Below are 21,174 nucleotides of genomic sequence, written 5' to 3'. Positions count from 1 at the left end.
TCCACTCGCCGCGACGCAAAACTATAATATTGATTGCGATGTAAAATCTACCTATAAAAAAGTGGTAACATTGTTTTGATATTTCATAATATCGAAACGGTTCAAGCAGAATGAATCAGAAATTCGTAATTATTTAACGTGAAAAAAAAATATATATATTTTTTTTTCTGAAATATTTTTCTTTTAAATATCAAAAATATATCGTCGAAAACAATATATAATAAAATTAACTGCACAAGATTATAATTCACGAATTCTCCATCACTAGAAATAACTAAAATATCTTTGCAAAAAGTACGACGATATTTAATATTTTAATGCGGATATAAAGTAAACAGTAAGTAATAAGTAATAAGTAAGGTGATCTTAATATACCCAATTAATTATTTCATAAGTATACGTGGCCTCTTTTTTGCGCATCAATATCTTTCCGATCATTCGTATTTAATACTTTGATTGCTTAAAATATATATTTCAAAACGTTCTTTCCGAGGAAAACTACTCGATGGCCGACTCGAAACCAATTGGGAACGTTCGAAAAAGTTACGGAACAGTCATCAAGTAAAATTTTCTTCAGAGAGGATGTTTGAATTTCTTTATCCTGATTGGCCAATCAAACGTTTTCGACTTCTAGTAACACTGAGTCGAATACAGCCGCAAGTTTCTAGATTAGTTTGTGACTTCTCCGCTTATCGGCGACAGTATCGCGCTAAGTTGGCGACTCTCTCTTTTCGCGATCCATGTCTCTTTCGGTACACAAGCCAACATGGTGCGTATGATGTTGCGATGTATTCTAATATTAATCCGCAAACGTTACAACAATCCGCGGAAATTTATCAAAAATTAATATGCGCTCGTTTCATGTATTATTTACTTAAATCGAAAATACAAATATTAATCGACTAAAAGTTGTCATGATAATACGAAAGCTCGCGTTTAGGTTTAGGTTATGCTCGAGTTTTGATCGCGCAATTCACAACAATAGTGTATAAATTAGATATATGTGCGACTGTGCATCAGATTGTTAACTCATGTTGCTTTTTTATAATTTATAGAGTCGTGTCAGAACGAAGACGGTCAAAAAGGCCGCAAAGCTCATTATCGAGAAGTACTATCCTCGTCTTACCTTGGACTTCCACACGAACAAGAGGATATGCGAGGAAATCGCTATCATTCCCAGCAAATCCTTGCGGAACAAGATTGCTGGGTAAGTACATAATAATTCAATTCTTCAAAAAACTTGTTATTTCATTAAATAACTAACATAAAGAATACAATAATAGTATTCTGATATGATTTATATAATATAATATTAGCAGTTTCATATATATATTTATTGTGTTGATTATTCTTATAAATATTTTTTTTTCCCTCAAGCAATTTAAGACAGTTTCTCAACAATAATAATATGATAACTGTAAATATCATATTATCATTAATATATTTTTATCATTATTAGATTTGTCACTCACCTGATGAAGAGGCTTAGGCATAGTCAGGTACGTGGTATCTCCATCAAGCTGCAGGAGGAAGAGAGGGAACGCAGAGACAACTATGTTCCTGAGGTCTCTGCTTTGGAGCATGACATTATTGAGGTCGATCCTGAGACCAAGGAAATGTTGAAGATGCTGGAGTTTAACAACATCACTGGACTCCAACTGACGCAACCTGTCCCACAATTTAGCCGACGCTCTTAAAATTAATTTTCCTTTGCTTTACACTATAAACAAAATGGTTGGTCCTGCACTTTTCAAATAAAATTGCAAACCAACACTCACAATATTGTACTAATTGTCTTTTCCACAACATAAGGTATGAACTTCGATCATTAATAATTCCTAATGATAAATGATTCCTTAATAATTAGTAACTAAACTATACACTATTCATTTTCCAAATCATTAAAAGATATTCATTCAACTAGATATAATTTTGACTGCAAAAAAGTTTGTTTTTTCAATTTTATATATTCTCGATGTTAAATATTGAAAAAAAAGATTGAAAATGATACGATTTACAAAATGTACAAAAGAAAAGGAACAGCTGATATAGCGATGCGCGTGCGCTCAGTCCGCCATTTTAATCGCGCTAGAGATTTGCGACAATCACAATTCATAAACCGTAATATTACGTTTCCGAAAAAAAGCGCTTAATTATTGTCCTGCCGTTCGATCGCTATGCGAGGCATAATCATCGGCATACATGATCCTTCATTTTGTAGATCCGCGTCGCACACACAGACGTACGGATCATCTCGTCGTCGCACATGTGCGCAATCATCAAGATCATCGTCATCGCGTCAATTTATCAAGTCTCGTGTCTCGTTCTTTTTGCCGTTTCGCAGTTCCTGGCTGGATAATGCCTAACCAACCGCTCTAGCCTTTGATACCAGAGAATTACGTTGCCGTTTTAGAGAACTAGTCTTGCTGGCTCGCGATATTTCTTACAACGTCGAACGCGATGCCGTACCGAGGAAAGGCATAGGACGGTTACATCCCTGATATACCAGGTGCAGCTCGAGCGTTTCTCGGTACCCGAGCGAGCATCTCTTTCTTTCTTTCTCTCTCTCGACGATCCGATTATCTAATAATACCGTCTTGTTAAAGAGATGCGCGAAACGATCCGATATCAAGAGAAATCGCTTTCTCCCAAAAATTTATCGCGCGTCAAATGTATATCAAATGTATAACGGAGCGTATCCGTCGCGTGATTCGCACGCTGCGAGTATTATACGAGGCGCGCGCCTGCACGTTGGGTCGTCATATTCCATGCGCGGTAATTTTACGCGAATCAGCGGCGTCCTGGGATATAAATTCGTCGACGCTCGATAAATTTGCGAAGGAGAGCTTCGCCCTGCGCAAACCCAACACGTCGCGTCCTCGACGACGGTCGGCCCTGATCGCCGCGAGGCTGCGCGCGACCTAGCGCGATCCAAGGCTAGGAGCGACCTAGCGCAACCTCGTCAGAGGAAGAGAACAGGAGATAGCGGAAGAAAGGGCGCGACATGAGAGGGAAAGAGAGAGAGCGATAGACGAGAGAAGAAGCAGCGGTGCCACCGTCGGTGCGGCGACTCCGGGGAACAGGGAGGAGAGTCTCGTACACACAACCGGCGAGAGTCAGTCGACTATTAGTGGTCTGTGCCTTTGGAGGTGGTGGGCCGACCACCGCAGAACCGAGCTCGACGCAGCTCGGTCGCGCTCGGTCGGCAGTCGGGGCCAGTCGGCCGCACCGCCGTTCTCTTCGTGTTTATTCGTTCGTTCGTTCGTTCGCTCGCTCGCTCGCTCGCTCTCACGTTGCGCCTCTCTCAGTACGTCGTAAGCTGTGCAACGGGAACGTCGGTCGTGCATCTCTTCCTCCGTTTTGTGTTTCGCCCGTTTTATTTATTTTTTTTTTTTTCATTAAAGGCGACGTAACAGTGTCCTCGCTACCACCGCGCTATGTGACGGATATCACGGGACACCGTAGTGTGTACCCCACCTCTCCTCCTCTACGTATTATTTCCCCCTCCCCCCTCCCCTCCCCTCTCAGCTCTACTCCATCGGCGTACTCCGATCCCTCGCCCTTTACCGAAACACCTATCTATCTACCTTATATCCCATCTCCCTCCTCTATCTCCTCTTCCCCATTCCCCTCCCTACCCTTCCCCCCCTGACCGATCTTTGTCCACCGCCCCGTCGTGGAAAAAGAGAAAGACGAACTGCCTCGTGAACGCTCGTACAACGACGACCACGACGACGACTACGACGACGACTACGAGGCGGCCACGAGGGCCTCGTGGAAAAACGTGCCTGGAGAAAACATGGAGTGCCCGCACCTTGCTCAAAGCGTGCAATTCGGTGATGACAATGTCGAGGGATCTGGCTGTGCTGTGAAAGATTTGCCGTTCGTATGCGCAGGTAGGGACTTGTACAAAGCCCCGAGAGAGAAAGAGAGCCTTTTACCGATTCTAAGCCAGCTCGAGCGAGATGGAAAGAGAAAAAAAAAAAAAACGTTAGCGTAGAGAAAGAAACTATGGATGGATAGATAGGTAAAGGGCTTGTCTTTCGGAACCCAGACCTTTCCTCGCTATTGCCTCTCTCTCTCTCTCTCTCTCTCTCTTTCCTTTCTCTCTTTTGCTCGGTTCTGTCGCTATCTCTCGCTCTGTTTAACTCTCCTCTCTTTCTTTCGCGATTACACGTACACGCCCGCAGCAGTTCTTTCTCTTTCTTTCTCTCTCTATTCCCGTCCCTTTTTCCCGCATGCCGTCTCTCGTGCTCCGTTCTTCGCTTACGTTTCGTCTCTCTCTCTCTCTCTCTCTCTCTCTCTCTCTTTCTCGTGACCCAGGCCCCGGCCGTTCCTCTCGCGGCCTTGAGGCGTCGCAGCCGAGACGAGACGGTGCGAATCTCGCCGCTGTTTCCCTCGGGAAAAGCTTAGACAGGTCGCTCCGCGCCGCCGTATGCATATTTTCGCGACGCCCGCTATCGTCCGGTATTCTCCGTCTGACGCACGAAGCAACGAACGAGCGACGATATCGCGGATCGAACTCATCGCGCGGGCTATGCGTGTATATATATTCACACGCACACAGCCACGCATCCACTCTCTTTCTCCCTCGCTCTCTTTCCGAGCGATGTGCACGCTTGAGATGCGAGCGAGCGTGCGAGTGATATAATGTGTGTACTTGTAGATGTACGTCGATGTGTATGTGTGTGTATGCCTCTCTCGTAACGGCGTGTTCGCGGTCCCATGGCTCGTTCCGTGCGCGAGAGCGCGACGGCGGCGTGGTTAGTGATGGCGATGGTAGTGGTAACGACGGTGGTGGTGATGGTGAGATGGTGTGCGCGTGTGCATCGTCGTCGTTGTCCTGCTGGGAGTTCTCAGTATGCGGCGCGCGGCCGTCATTGGAAAATCAATACCAGACGGCACTAATCAGCTGGCCCTAAAATATTCCGTCATTAGAATTCGCCGGCGAACTAATGGTCCGCCGTTGGCCGATCTCCTTCGAGACGATTCGCCTTTCTCTCCCCTCGTGACGGTTCCTCGCGTGAATTTCGCATCGGCGAGAAAAAGTTCGAGGAGCATCGTAAATACGAAAATATCGTAAAATAATCCGTGTAGAGATTTCGATCGATTGAAAAATCTATGTCGATTCTGTGGTTTGGAGAAAGAATAAAGGACCGCCGTGTGTCTGTACGCGTCTGTAACGGAGAATAGGATCTTCGTCCTTCGAGTCAGACAGTGACATTGGTCGTGCTCGCTCCGAGTTATCGATTTAAAGATACACGGGCAACGGTCATTGTAGGGGGATACTATAGAGACACAGGGTCCGTTGCCATAAACATTAGTTAAAGTTAACCGAGTTTCCATCGACCCTTTCTATATATATGTCTCTCTCGAGTTCTCTCTCGTATATTTTTCTAGATATTTTTAGCGAAAGAATATGAAGACTCATTCAATTGTCATTAGCATTGGACGACATTGTGATGGGAACGATGATTCAGCCGAGCCGAAAACACATTAACCCGTACTATCGTCGCGAGCAGTCATTTACAGATTACAGAACTCGGAGCAGCGGATAAGCGTTGTCGCTGACCATTGCCCGAGTATCGCGTTAAAGTGACAGCGTTTACGAGACAATGCGTGACTTGGTGCAAACTGGAATAGGGGAGAGGGGAGAAAAGAGAGTAGATCGATGACATGGCGATCGTTCGAGAAGAACGAACCGCTCTCGGAGGCCGTGAAATCCACGGTGATGGCCACGACCGACGAGAAAGAAAGAAAGAGAGAGAGAGAGAGAGAAAGGCTCGTTATTCCCCGAATCCCGGTGCAATCCTCTCCGCGCTTCTCTCGTGGCGAGCTCCTTCCTTTCTCTTTACGCGACCTCGGGACTATATTTATCCGAAACGTACGTGTTTTTTCTTCCCTTACGTATTTACCGCCTGCCCTCTTATTCCGCACCCTCCCCTCTTTGTCTTGAAATCTCCATAGATTGACGCAATTGGGAAGGCAAAGTACGCTATCCGACTCCATCCGGGTAAAGCTAATTCCGTTCGGTGATTCGCGCTTCTTGCTTTCGTGATAGCATCGATATCTTATGTAAGTCGATGCCTGGTATCGTTTGCAATGTCTGCTCCTAAAGTGACAGTGAATTTTTTTTTTCTATTTCCTTCCACTTTAGATCCCCCGTCCAATTATACGAAGAAAGAAAATTTGGTTAATTGCAATTATTAATAATGACGAATTATTTTCTTAAGTTAGAAAATGAAAACAACGGTGATTATACAATCTCTGAATAATTAAATTCAAACAAAGAAATAATGGATTTTTTCGGACTAAAAATTGTGTTTATTCCTTCAACAACAAAATAACGTCAAATACAATAAAAAAAACTTTAATTGGGTACATACTCTCTTTCTCTCTATCGAGTTATTCTTTTCAATGAGAGAATTCTCGTGACTAGTGCGTGATAGGACAGATGATGTAATCAGATTCGATAAAATCTTTCTTATCTATCGCACACGGTCGATTTCATCGAGTCGACTATTACACTTTTTTAACGGAAATAGAATGAGATAGACAAGCAATATGTTATAATTCGCTATTTAATTCGCGAACTGTACGAAGTCCGCTGCGATTTTCGAGCCAGTCATTTGCTATGAGCTGGAGTGTGGTGTGTCTTTCTTCTCGCCGCGACGAGATGGTGGGGAGAGGTATAGGTAGGAAGCGTAACAGTCAGCGCAAAAGAAGCAAGCTGCCATCAATTTTTCGGGCGTGGGCAACGAAGAAAAACGTCGTAGATCGAGGAACGGCTGTACAGAGCTCAATGACGTTAAAGCGAGTTTGTTGTAAATGGTTAATTTCCCACTTTGACAATTGACAGTACAATTTTTTTAATTATATTTAAATGAGATGTTAAAATATTTTTTAACACCAAATTATACACGTAGAAAAGTAGCAGTGCAATGCAAATGTGAAACAATAGGCTTAAGCGTCATTAGAAATGCATAGTATATTTTTTCCGCTGACCTGAGTTTTGATATTTCTTGGCAAACGCGCGCAATAAAAAAAAAAAACAATCTCTCGATTTATCCGTATTCAGATGTGTGCGTTGTATATATAAATCGCAAATGTTTTCCTGCGATTATCCCTCTTTCGCAAACTATAATCATACTAAAAAGAACGATATTATTGGCGACCAAATTGGATTAGATAGTAGAATATAGTTTAATATTAAAATAGATAAAAATTAAAGAAAGAAACAAAATGAAATTATTGTTCTATTATTGTTGAACATAAAAACAAGATAATTTCGCAAAATGGTATAACTTTAATAATATAACCATGATAAACCGGTGATGCGTGAATCAAGTTTTATCTTACATAAATGGGAACGAAGTTATCTATTAATTAATGAAAGAAAGAGAGAAAGCGAGATAAAGAGAAATGCGTGAACGCCCAAATGTCCGGTTACATCAATAATAGTTTTACGTTCTCTTATGACGAATGCCGTTTTCTCTTCTACACTACTAACTAAAGGAAGAAAGATACTTGTCTATTGTTATATTTGTCAAATAAATAAAGAATAGCTAGCTGTTTGTTGTTGGCAAATTCTAGAATAAACAACTAGTATTCCAGGAACTCGTAGGAAAAAAATTTTAAAGATAACTTAATATTATATCTCTGATAATAATGTGTAGACACAACAAATAGCAGTACAAATAGTAGAGGAGTTAGATACGTCACTGGCAATGAGTCAGTATCCTGACGAACGGATGGACGGATGGACGCGCACTTTCCTCTTCGCGGACATTTGATTACTCAACACGATGCTATCGGCGATAGCCGGCGGGTCTGGAGTGCTTTCGGCGAACTGTCGCCATGGCCATCTGCCAAGGATGGTCATCGACGTGCAAATATCAAAAACTATCGAGATTAGAACTTGAATCCTTTTTAAAATTAAAATTACCTTTAATGCATAGATTTTCATCGTTTGCAATCAGAGTGAGAATTATATTCGTGAATATATAAATTGTTTAAGGAATAATCATACTCATAAATTTAAATTTTTATTCATAATTATCGATAGTATTATTATTTTAAATTTCTCAATTTTATCGTAAAAATTATTTGTATAATATAGTTAAAATTTCTATCTCTATACTTGATTTCTATTTTATTCGTACAATACCTTCACTTGTTGTATCGGTATTTTTTGACGATATTCACGTGGTAATATTTATATTTAGACATATTATCTCTGTTTTCAATTAAGATCCATGACTCGTCACTTAGTAGCAACATTTATTAACAACATTCGTTGTAGTATGAGATTAAGAATGATATTTCGATGAATCAAAATATCGAGAGCTTTTGAGAAATCTCATCATATCTCGACGGCGACATCGCTTCGCGATTAGCGTTGATTAGCATCGCGAGAAGCTGGGCGAGAGAGCGGTTCATGCTCGACGAATCGCGGCGTATCCGGCGGCGGATCGATTTAAATGCCTCGGCGAAATCGCGTCGCGATGGTGTGCGTTCCACGCCGGCTGAGAGCGAGTGAGAGAGAAAGAAGAGGGAGGGAGGAGAGAGAAAAGTATCTCGCCCCTTACGCACTATAAAAGGACCCTCGTCCGCGCCGCCGCCCTTCTTCGGTCGTCGCTTTTCCTGCGCTCTGCTGCTGTTGCTGCGCCGGCTGTGTGCTGTTGCTAGTGCAGGCTGCGTGCCTTCGGCTACATGGCATTGCAAAATCGATAATCGCACCGTTGCTAATCCGATAGCTCGTTGCGAGAGAGCGGGGACGCTTATTACTTCGATGCCACTCTCCTAACGCGGATTTTTGCCCCTGATATCGAACACCTTTGACATTGACAGCTTGTCTTTTTTATGGTGGTTTTATTAGCGAGGCGTTAATAAACCTTCCAGTCTATCGAGTAGCGGATAATATGTGTGAATGTGTTAAAAATTATTGTCGATAATTCTTTGTAGATAAGATTTTTGCGTAATATAGAGAAATATGTGATAAGATTTTATATAAATATGAACGAGAAATTGTGATTTGTATTCTCTATTCATGCGGCAATGAAAAATTCAAAGCAATTGAATGGGAAAAATATGTCTTTCTTAATGATTTCTCTATATCAACCACGACAATATATTTTTGATAATTAAGCATAATGTTTAACATGGAGATTTGTCTAAAAATTTATTTTACTTAAAATTGTAATTATTTTAAAATAAGAACAAAGGAAAATAATTAATCATAAAAATCTTGATGTGCAATTGTTTTTTTGTAGTCACTTTTAGAAACAACTAAAATCTCTAAATAGGCGATATTTGATACTCCTAACATATTGTCGATACCCGACTGTATAAATCTATAAATTATCTATAAATTATCGCGTTGTCATTGGCGAAGTTTTCTCCATCACTTTTTTAATCTCGTTGCGACGCCACTGCTTTCCTGATCGTCGACAAGATAATACGTCGATTTCGGGTGACAACGGTGATGACATCGTTGACATTGGCGCGGCAGAATCGGACGAGACGAGGAAAAAAAACTTGATATAATCGTTTCTTCGCAATCACGCAGGAATATTTCGTTCTGCTCATATTTTTACGATATTTCGCGATTATTAAAACATATTCTCCTGCAATTCTCGTTTTTTAGTTCATCATCGTTCATTCCTTTAATTCCGTACGCTGATGCAACATCCCGGAAAATACATAAATCTTGAAGCTTAATCAGCGACCGTTTCTCCTGGAGATCGTCATCGGTGATTTGCGAACAAAAAAAATAAAAACAAAAAAGCGGAATACGTGTTTGCGACACGCATGTTATCTCTCTCTCTCGCATCTCATATTTCTCATATTTCTATCTTCGTTCTCTTTCCTTATATAGCTCTTACCTTCCATTGTCTATATCTATAAATAATTCAGTGATTCTCAAAAGAGTATATCGCGAAAAATTGTTGATGTTACACTATTGTAAAAAAGTTTAGAAATTTTGATTTAATATAAAAATTTTTAACCTAACAAATTAAAGTTTTTAAAAAAATATATATATATAAGATGAATGAAAAACTTTTATTAATTTTGATCGTTCAATATAATGTTTTTACGTACACAATATATCTCAGAACTGAATTTTTCTTTAACGAAAGATTTTTTTTATCAATTTTCTTAAAAAATACCCCAAGAAAGTACATCTTAAATCTTTGTTCTCAACTTTTGCGAATTAAACAATACGAAGAAATGATGTCCATTTAAAGCTAAATAAGACTATTTAATCACATACACTTCCCTCTTGTATTCGATGTCGTTATATTGCGACAAACATTATTATCGTAATAACTGTTATTCCACGAGGAACATCTGCGTAGACGAGGATCTGCTAGATCAGTTAGATCGTTTCATTGAGCAGACAGACATTGAATACGGTCGAATATCACTCTAGAAACGTCATGTATACGATCGGTTGTAAAAATTTATGCATTTTTCGGCCGATAACATTCCTTGTCACGCGTATGCGTAATCTTGCAAGAAGATAACATATTGAATATCCAAAGTCATGCAGCGCCATATTCCGTGCCACCCGCGTCGGTGTATTTTCATTTCATATATTTAGAAGCGATTTATTTTCCAACAGACAGCGGTAATGGTTCTAAGCAAACTTTTTTCCTATCCTGTATTGCAATGGGTAAAGTCTCAATTTCTATCAAACGATATTTACATCGATTTTGCATTATTCGATTAATTAATTTTGAGAGGTAATGCATCTTCCGTTATATAGATCATACTTCTCTCTTGCTCTCTTATCTATGTGTCTTTGTTATGATCTGCTAGATAATATAATACGATAAAGTTTAGAGTTACACACACACACACACACACACAAAGTAAATTTTAAAGTCTTTACTCTTGTCGAGTAAAAATTCAGATTCATGCTTTCCTACCTTTGCCAGGAGATTCTCATGACAACGAATTACTGATTAAAACGTGCCGATAGAGCACTCGGTGCGTTTTAAGGCTTCCTTACATCGGCACACTGAAAACGAACACGACTCGGATAGGAACGACCTTCGATCAGATCGGATTTCTGTGCACGGACTCTGGCCGTTTCATTTTTCACATGTTCATGCTTTTTAATCTCCGTTTTAAAAACCTCCGTCTCCCTTCTCTCAGTCTCCTTATGTATAAGATTACGCTGTTGTTCGCGAATGCTGAATAATCGCCTTGAGAAGAATAGGAGAGAGTCTGATTTTCGACACGAATTCGTGAATCCGCCTGCTTATGTTTTGCATATGTAAAACGATGACGTTTAGATTTACGTCTCCTCAAGTTAGTTGATTCAAGCCAGCAGATATGGATATGTTTCTTCAATCTCAGTCTTTTATTAATTTGTATACGATAATTATATTGTTAATGCGTTTTTTTTATTTTACTTTAACACTAATGTTTTTTTTTTTATGGAATGCTTGTCGTAGGGAATGGAAATTCATCTCTGGCACGAAATTATTTATTTTCATCCGCGTACTCAATTGTTGCACTCAAGCCTCTTTCGCCAAGCTTGTGTAAAATTCAATGATTCGAAGTTTTTCGCTTCTTCTCGATCTTAGCACCTTGATTAACACTATGTTTTCTGGAGAGGATTTCGAATGATCGAAAGAAAGCAAAAAAAAAGTAAAAAAAAAAACACGGATCGCCCGGAATCCGAAGCCCGATGGAATTCCGAGACATTTCGCGATCGATCGACTGCGAAGGGGGTGTGTCGAACCCCCACTCGCCGCCGCACCCCTCTTTTACGCGCTCTCTCGAGAATTCGTAAGCTGAGACGAGCCGAAACGGCGGGGCCGAGAGACTCGTAATTTCGCAACCGCCAGATATATTATATCCTGCGACTGGATGGTTGTCGATTGATTTGTGGCAGATTGTCGAAAATCATTCCGAGAAAAAATATATCATGCTTTGGAAGTCTGTAAGATGCTGCATAGCACATTTAACGCTAAATCTGGCTTTCATAATGGTTTTTGCAAAGAATTGAATTATTCACGCGATATAAAAATATAATATAGCCCTATTTAATGTTAAAGATGTGCGATATAAATGTAAGTTGATGCTACTAACGACAAAAATCATAACTATAATTATTATTAATATTTTTTTGCATGTTCTTTTAATCTCGTGCATGGAGTACTGTAGAATGTCATTGTCAATTAATGTCACACACAAACATATTAATATCGAATGAATAAATTATTGTAAACTAATCAATATCTATATTTCCATCTATATTGTCGTCAATAATTTTTTTAAAACTCGTTTTTATCATCTAGGAAAGTATGTAATAGAAACAAGTGTACTTTTTTAGATGTATTAACAAAACGTGCGAATTTATTTTATGTAGCGAAAGAATAAGAATAGAGATATCATCTCAACATAATATATATACTTTCTCCTATCTCTTTTGTATTAAATATTTTTTTTATATTCTATATTTAAATATATAAATCTTAAAACTTTTTTAAAGCAATACATTTATTTCTCAAGCTCGATACACATTGATATTTTATTGTTTTACGATAGTCCGTGGAATCAACTCTGCAATTGTCATTAACATTTCATGTTATTATCGTGTATAGTGTGTGGCACGGAGAAGAGTCCCTGGCTCTGTCTGCACTGCGGGATCGTACACTGCGGCCGATACGTAGCAGGCCATGCGTTGCAACACTACGAGACTAATACTCAACACTGCGTGTGCATAGACTGTGAGAGCCTGGCAGTATTCTGGTAAGTCCAGCCCGCTCTCCCTCTTCGCTTTCACTACCCGCGTGTGCTACTGTCTGCGTGTACATCTCTCGCCCTCTTTCCTCCTCTGTATATTTTGCATAACCGGTATAATTTCGGAGAGCTGTAAATTCTCGATATGATGAGATACGCGAAAATATATTCTCATGCTTTTATCATGTCACGAATAAATTAGTAAATTTATTAATTATTGAAACATTTTTTTTTTTTTTTAATTTTATATGCCGTATTATTGGAAGAATTTTCGTCAATATTATATCAATTTCTATCGGAAATGTGCTGCATTGTGTCTTATTTCTTGCAGTTATACTTGCGACGAATACGTGGTGAATGACACCACGAGCGGGCAGATCGAAAAGATACGGCGCGTCACCTTCCGCAAGGACGAGCACAAAGAGAATGACGAAAGCTGGAGCACGTCGCCGCCTGCGACGCCGCCATCCTCGAGGGCGCGCGACAACGGCGATGACCACGACAACGATCCGGATGCCTTGTGGAAAGCGGAAGTGGTCGTGAGAAACCTGCGGCCGAGGACAGCCCGCAAGAGGCTACACTCGCTAGACGCCAGCAGCGCGGACAATCGGCCAGTCAAACGCCGTAGCTCCAAGAGTACCAAAGAGAAAAAAGTCGTCGGGCTGAGAAATCTCGGTAACACTTGCTTCATGAACGTGGTGCTGCAGTCTTTCAACAACATCAGTCATTTCTGCGAGTATCTCACGCAAATGCCGTGTCTCGAGGGTATCGCGTTCGACGAGTCTACAGGGCCGCCTACGCATCGCGGTCGAATTGTGACGCCAGGTCGTGCCAAGGAGATGTCCATGAGCGACGCCTTACTTGCCGAGGAGCTCCGAAAGGTGCTGCTCGGATTAAGTCTGGGTGGCTCCAATGGGCAAGCTATATCGCCCGAGTGCCTGTTTCTGGCCATTTGGAAGGTTGTGCCGAGATTTCGGGGCTATCAGCAGCAGGACGCCCACGAGTTTCTCACCTACATGCTTGACCGTCTCCATACTGAGCTGTTGCAATTACTGCCCAGGCTGGGACACGAACCTTTAGGATTGCGCGGCAAACAAAGCATCGTCACTGCCGTGTTTGGAGGCACTCTTCTCAGCGTGGTAAGTTGACTCCGACCCTAGACAAAGAGCCTCGATTGCGCGCGAAACGTACCGTCCTTGCAGCCTATTTGGCAGGAAGGAATTTCTGCGCTTTCGAGAGACCGGTGTCGCTTGTCAAAGTCACGTTCTTCTTCGTTTTCTTCTTGGGAGAAGCGCGGACGAATTATGGATCGCGTTTCCTCGCGCAGGTTCACTGTATGAACTGTCGTACGGACTCGAAGACGCACGAGCCCTTCCAGGACCTCTCGCTGGACATACCGGACAGGCTGCAGAGGAGTAGAACGAAGGAGCAGGAGGAAGTTTGCAGTCTGACTTACAGTTTGACAAAATTCTTCAAGGTGGAAGAGCTCGCTGACAGCGAGCTCTACTTCTGCGACAACTGCATGGGCAAGCAGAGATCTACCAAGAGGTTCTGGATACACAGGCTGCCTAATGTGAGTATTGCTCTCGTGTTTTTTTGGAGAAAACTATATGCAATCTAGTAAGATAAAAATATTATTTAAAATTTTATTTTTTCAGAAATTTTAATTTAGAATTAAAATTTAGAAATTATTTATTTATTTGAATAAAAATTTTTCTATATTTTTACATTTCTCTACATTTTCTACATTTCTATATTCCTGTATTACATATTGCTATCGTTTTCTCTGATATATCGTTTTTTGATGTTATTCTAATTTTATTGCACGACAATGCATACGTAGACATGCGTGTCTTGATCGATATAGTTTGCACGAACAAGTGTGACCCCAAAAGCAAACTTTGATCGAATAGAGAAATACACATCCGAGCGTAGGATGCAGTAATCGATGCTCATGCTATTTACGTTCGCTTTTTCCAGGTGTTGTGCCTTCACATTAAAAGATTTAGGTGGTGCAATTCCTATCGCTCGAAGGTGGACACGCAGGTGGATTTTCCGATGGAATCTCTCGATATGTCTGCGTTCACCGTGCGCGGCGTGACCGGAACGAGATTGGGCGCTCAGAATAGTCATCTTTACGACTTGGCTGCCGTTATCGTGCACCATGGTTCTGGGTATGCTCTCCCTTAAATATACGCTTCTAATTAAAATGATTTATTTGATGAAGAGAACATATGACAATTTTTTTACAGTAGTCATAACTATCGCGCGATATCGATATTTGATAAGATAACATAGTATTGTTTAGTACGTTCATAATCTATATTTGGAAATAATATCTCTAGCGTTTCTCAATGATTGTATTGATATTTGCAATTTCTTCTTAATTTTTAAGAGAATCAAGAAATTATTCTAAATGTATATTTAAGTTTATATTGCTCATTTTACTGATTGTTGCATCGCACAATCATATATTACAAATATTTTAATCTTTAGATACATATGTTCTGTGCAAATTTACATAGCTTTAAGGAAAAAAAAAATGTTTGTTAAATATAAAAATTTGACACGGAGAATTTTATATTTATATTAAAACATGTGTTACAGTGCCGGTACTGGACATTACACTGCCTTCGCTGTACATGACGGTCAGTGGTTCCATTTTAACGATAGCTCCGTACGTCCGGCGACTACCGACGCTGTCGCTAAATGTAAGCCTTACATTCTGTTCTACGTGCGGAGAGAGTTCTCCATTCCACCCCCATTGTGACGTCGTTTCTCCGACAAGAAGCCCCGTCCTGGTAATGCGAGCCTCGACGATGATGACGATAATATGGATGTGGAACGAACAAAAGAGAACTGAGTGAACGTTCCTTGCGAATCTCGCGCTAAGCGAGTAATCAAGCGGAAAGAGCAAGACATCGTTGTATCGCGCCTCGAGCGTATCGAGATCGGAAGACGGAGATTCGTCCGCTTATCGCATATATTAATCATTGCTCATCGTTGCCAAATCGTACAATCTCGTTAATATAATTCGTCTGTGTTTGTTATCGCGTCTCAACAAACGACGACCTTTGAGATGTGATTGGAAGAACCGATCACAGATATAATTTGCCGCAGATATAATTGCGTCACACGTATGTCGCTTGAGCGCATTCCTCCTCGTGCTTTATCAGGCGTGATTAAGATAATTCGCGCAATTCTACGAAAATCTACGAAAAAAAATGTTGATGCCACAGATTATTTTCGCAATCTTTCCCATCGTGTCCTTTATATCAAAAATATATTATAGTCTTTCTATTCCATCGTTTTAGAGGAGCAGAACAATTTTTTTTTTTTTTTCATGTAGAAACTGCTATTTTTATTTCTTAATCAAGTTCATGATTGTAATATAAAATGTTTTTATATCGAAGTTTCAATATGGAATTAGAAAAAGCTCTTGTGTTTTTTGCAAGTTTATTTTTAGCTAAAATCATTTAGTTGATCACTTGGATGAATATCGAATCCAAATTACTTGAAATTAAAATGCGGAGAAGACAAAAAGGCGAGAGAGTTATGTATGATTGATGCCGGACACGCATGCGTATCGTGTCAATGTACGTAGCACGCATGCGGTCATACATGTACGTGGAGGTGCGCAATTGTATGCTGGCGGGCGAAGCTTCTCTTCCTTTCTCGGCAATGGCAGAAAGAAGAAGAAGAAGAAGAAGAAGAAGAGGAGGAGAGGTAAGCTATAGATAGAGAGAAAAAGAAGGAAAGATAGATGACAGCGCTCGAGGTGGATCGCGGAAACGCATTGCCTTTAGCGTCGATTTTTTTTTACTTTACGTTCTTATGCAGTGGCAGCGGCCGTCGACCGCCCTTCCCCTTACCCCCTATCCTTGGTCGGATCGATTAAAGCCCTCCTCGATAGTGGAATAATCGCGTTCCTCGTGTGTAGTTCTAAAACGCGAAAATGACTGGTCTTCTCGGTAGATAGATCTTTTTCTAGGCTTAGTGCACGCGGCATCGTTGTTTCGAGGGAGATAAAGCAAATACCGTATAGGGCCAACACAGCGTTACTTCTCAAGCGACAGCCTCTCTTTATTCTCGCCTTCCCGTCCCAGATCCGTATCTCATTCCTCTCCATTTCTTCGTCATACATGCGTCCCATGTATATTCACGCACGCACAAACGCGCAACGTATATGTGTGTTCATGCACGTACATACGCGCATACATGAATGTCACGTTTCCTGCGATCCTTTATCCTTTTCCTTTCCTCGATTCCTATTCCTCTCATGAAAGGCTCTCGATGACTCTTATGTGATTATTTAAAGACTTATTTTTTCTATAATGATAACGATAATAATAATAAGTTAATGCGTAGCGAAAAAACGTTTTATTAAGGCGATAAACTGCGATAACTGCGCATCTTCGGCAAAGACTTACTTTTCGTGTATGAATATGACGAACGGAAGTAAGCGTGCAACAACAATATTATTGAGAACAACTGAAATATGTACGAACGGCGAATAAATAAAGAAAACACATGAATCGACGACGCGTTTCGATTATGTGCCACCGAAGCTCTCTCCGATTATCAATCCTCATAATTATCCTAAATATTTTTAAAATTCTGTAAATTTCTTGTGCGCTCTTTATTCATTTGGAATATTGTCCGTTTATTTTTGCTATTTATCAGTCGCACACATAATGAGCAGATTTCAAGTGAAATAGTACTTTTGTTAACTATTTTAAGAAAATTATACGTGAGATGCTAATTACATGCAAAGTTGTTAAAAAATCTAATAATTACATTTTAATTCCAACTAATGCTATATGTACAAAAATTAAAAAAGTATTAAATGTTATTACATGTGAGAATTATAGTGACGAGGTAGTATCATCGAACGAATAAGAATACTTTCAAATATCGATAGTTGATACTTCATCTCAGTCGACAACGAAGTCACGAGTATTGTTACCATGTACTTGGTATCATTCCATGGTAGCTGATATACTTGGTGTCTTTTTCAAAAGTATCAGTAGTACATACTTTTCTTATTCACCGTCTGAGTAAAAGTATCAGTTGCCGATACCTCTCAATATTTTTACAATATTATAAAAATTCATTTCTTTCTTTTCCACAGCAGGAAACCGGATCTCTTCGTTCTTGAAGACGAAACTTGCTCCCTTATTGACGAGCGATACTTGGACGGCGCGATTATGTGACAAAGCCTCCAGCAGAGACAACCGGTCATGTCTTTTTCTATTTCTTCAGACATGACACTTGACGGAATCTTCTGGTCGATACTCTGTTTACTTTGCGCATTTGATAGTGTCACGTGTTCGGAAATCATTACATCATGATCAATATTTGATTCCGATAATTTATTGGACTGGAGATCCTTCACAAGAAAAATCGAATATGGATCCTTCGGAAAATTTTCTTGTAAGTTGTTTGCTTCATCCTCTTTTTGCGATGTGTTATTATCTTTCTTAATGTCGCAAGAAAGATCCTTGATATCTTGAATCCATAAATCATCCCGATCGTATCGCCGGTAGGGATATTTCTGAGCGATTGCTTGAAGACTCTCCGTCTTTTTCAGGATGCGTCCGGAAGGGACGAGCATAGATGAACATTTCTCTATGTGATAATCATTTACAGGATCGCTCGAAGATTTGTCAAAATTCATTTTATGAGCCTCCTCCATCGACAAATCTGAACAACTGTTCGCTTTGGAATCTATTTGACAGGCGCGATTTTCATAAATGACCTTGGCCGTTTCCCAAGTTTTATCATCATTCGGATGCTTTGAGGCTCTTCTCAGTTTTGAAGCGAATATTCGCACAAGTGCCTTCATTCGGGATTTCGAGGACGATTCAGCCTTCACATCTTTTTGCTCCTGTACGACGCAGCACACGATATCCGCCATAGTATCTTCTAAACCCGAAGTAGCCAGTCTTGTTATACTGGGATGCACCTGCAATTGATGCATGGTTTTCTTTTCCAACTGATTGTTTGTTTCTTCCATAGAGTCAAGATTTTTATTAGGAAACAGATCATTCGCATTTTGATATTTAGTGGAAAGCGCTGCCGATGCTTCGGAAATTGTGAAGGGAAAACGTTCTTGGCTTTTCTTTTTTCTCTTTGACTCGCAATTCAAGTTAAATGTCGATGAAGATATCCTAGACAGCTCCTGCTTCCTTCGTATCTGAAACGTCAGATTCTCGGATTGTGCGACTTTCGTGAGATCTAAACTCTTTGGATCGAAACTCAATTGATCGCTGTTGAATTCAAGATCATCGCCAGCTTGTTGTTTTCTAGCGCTTTTTTCGATTTCCGATGATGGATTCAACTTAAAATGTTGAATTGTAAACGGGGAGGATGGATCGCACGTTCTTTCTATCGCTAATTTGAAATGCTCTTTTGTCTGCAAGTATAATTCCTTTTGCTTTTCGTCGTACGCGCTACAATAATCCTTATTTTTCACGTCGTCAGGATTTTCTTCGTCGTTAATGGATGCGCAGTCGTCTTCCGTTCTCCAAGTGACATTCTCCTCTCCATTCCTCAATGACTCGACTTGAGATGATTCATTCTTCTTGTTTTTAAACATACGTAATGATTCGGTAGCGCTTGTAATGTCCACGGTATCCACGCTCTTTTGGGAGATGCTGCGATCTGATCTAGATCGCACATCGTCATCTATCTTTGCGTAATCGCGATTACCGGAGTAAATTACTTTATTAAAAAACACAGGCGTACAACCGCCGGATCTAGTCTCGGAGAAACATTGCATTCTATCATAGGCATAATCGCCAAACGGAGTGCTTTGAGAACTCCGCGGATTTGAGAATGGTACGCTTTCAAATTCATGATCATTGCCTTCGTATTTCGTTCCTTTATTATCTGACGTAAATCTGCCTGATTTAATTTTGTTATCCCTATTTTTTGATCTCATCGAAGAATTCTGTTTGACTTGACAGTACGACACGTTCGATCGTTGGCGAACAACACTTTCGTTTACTTCGCTGCAAACATTATCTTGATGGATAAATTTCTCATAATTCTTATTAGATTTCTCTGGATGCTGACAGTATCCTGAAAATTTGTCACTAGTGGCCAATGTAGTCTTACTATTGTAGATTCTGATGGGTATTTTGGAAGGTGCGCGCGATTTTCTAGGCGAATCCGATGTCGAGGATCTCAGTACGCGCCACGTTTCCCCTTTCGCAGGAAATTCCGAAACTGTGCTCGATGCATCGATCGCATCCTTACCGTGCCGATAAAAATCCTCGCGTTTTTTTGGAACACTCTCCTTCTGTCTTTTTCGCTTCAGCGATACATCCGATAAAGCTCTAATCAATGCATGGGGATCGAGAGATCGCATAGCGGAATATTCTCGACTGTCTGCTGACGTCGAATACGAAATATCTTGCGAATTTAACGCGAGCGCGGGAACTTTCGTTACAATTTCCCGGTCGCAATTATCCGACGTGTCAATGTCATTATTTTGGGGTCTTCTACTCGAGAGCACTTCTTTCTGTAAATATATTTTTCCTGTACAAGATGACCGACTCTGACCTTCGCTCTCTAATGGTTCTGAAGCTCGAAACGATAAAGCTTCTTCTAGAATGTCGCTTTGAATCCTTTCAGTTAAATGCGGTGTCTCGACGGTTTCTTGTATATAAAGATTCGTTAATTGATTCCATTTTGAAGTATCGAGAACATTTCTGTCGATGTTTTCTGAAGCATTTATTTCAAAATTTGACTGATTCGTCGAGCAATTGAAGGTAAATTCATCTTTAATGTCATCGCGATGTGTTTCCGGCGTGATACACCGATAATTTTCCGTCTCTTCTGTCTGATTATATTTATCGTCAAAATCTGACTCAATCTGTTTAAATTCGTTGTAGATCTTCATTATAGAATCATCGTGAATCCGTTCGTTGAAAATGCTCGTTTCCGCTGACTGTGACATAAAATTTCTCGCGGACAAAGTCGACGTATTTTGTGGCATCTCTAGTATTTTATTATGCATATTTTCGTATTTTGGCTCGTCTTGAAATTCGTTGCAAGTTTTCGTTTCCAGTTCATCACATCTTGCTCGTACATTAAATACAGCTTTTACAGCGTTACGAGTTATCTTTTCTAATTCATTACATGTTTTCGTCATATTGTCATCATGGTTTACTTGCTCAACAATGCAGCTTCGCAAAGTATTGAGAATGTCTTGAGAAATCTGGCGATTGAAATTATCATTGCCGAGCGATCGTGACGAATGCAAAAGATTCGGCATTATCGATCCGGTAATGTCATTCCTCGCGGACATGATCGGCATCTTCTTGATGGGTTCGTTAATAGCAGCGACCTTGGACTCTGGCGAGGATAGTTCCAAAGTCGCGATCGAATTACCGATTTTTCGGGCAGATGAGA

The 21,174-nt window shown here is 40.4% G+C and overlaps 2 protein-coding genes across 2 annotated transcripts; both read left to right on the top strand.

The window, feature by feature from the left end:
• The first annotated feature begins 708 nt into the window (after positions 1-708).
• LOC126854732 (40S ribosomal protein S17) lies at positions 709-1,780 on the top strand. Its single transcript, XM_050601737.1, has 3 exons — positions 709-769; positions 1,056-1,207; positions 1,460-1,780. Exons 1-3 carry the CDS (start codon positions 767-769, stop codon positions 1,695-1,697), a joined length of 393 nt encoding a protein of 130 aa, XP_050457694.1. The 5' UTR covers positions 709-766; the 3' UTR covers positions 1,698-1,780.
• A 1,340-nt stretch (positions 1,781-3,120) lies between these two features.
• LOC126854697 (ubiquitin carboxyl-terminal hydrolase 3-like) lies at positions 3,121-17,295 on the top strand. Its single transcript, XM_050601679.1, has 6 exons — positions 3,121-3,896; positions 12,618-12,765; positions 13,088-13,895; positions 14,084-14,329; positions 14,737-14,930; positions 15,364-17,295. The coding sequence occupies exons 1-6, from the start codon at positions 3,800-3,802 to the stop codon at positions 15,524-15,526; spliced, it is 1,656 nt and encodes a 551-aa protein (XP_050457636.1). The 5' UTR covers positions 3,121-3,799; the 3' UTR covers positions 15,527-17,295.
• Positions 17,296-21,174: the final 3,879 nt, after the last annotated feature.

Source organism: Cataglyphis hispanica, chromosome 14 (assembly GCF_021464435.1).
Source record: "Cataglyphis hispanica isolate Lineage 1 chromosome 14, ULB_Chis1_1.0, whole genome shotgun sequence".
NCBI lineage: Eukaryota > Metazoa > Arthropoda > Insecta > Hymenoptera > Formicidae > Cataglyphis > Cataglyphis hispanica.
Note: the sequence above shows the minus strand (reverse complement) of the source record. Positions and strands in the feature narration are given on the sequence as shown.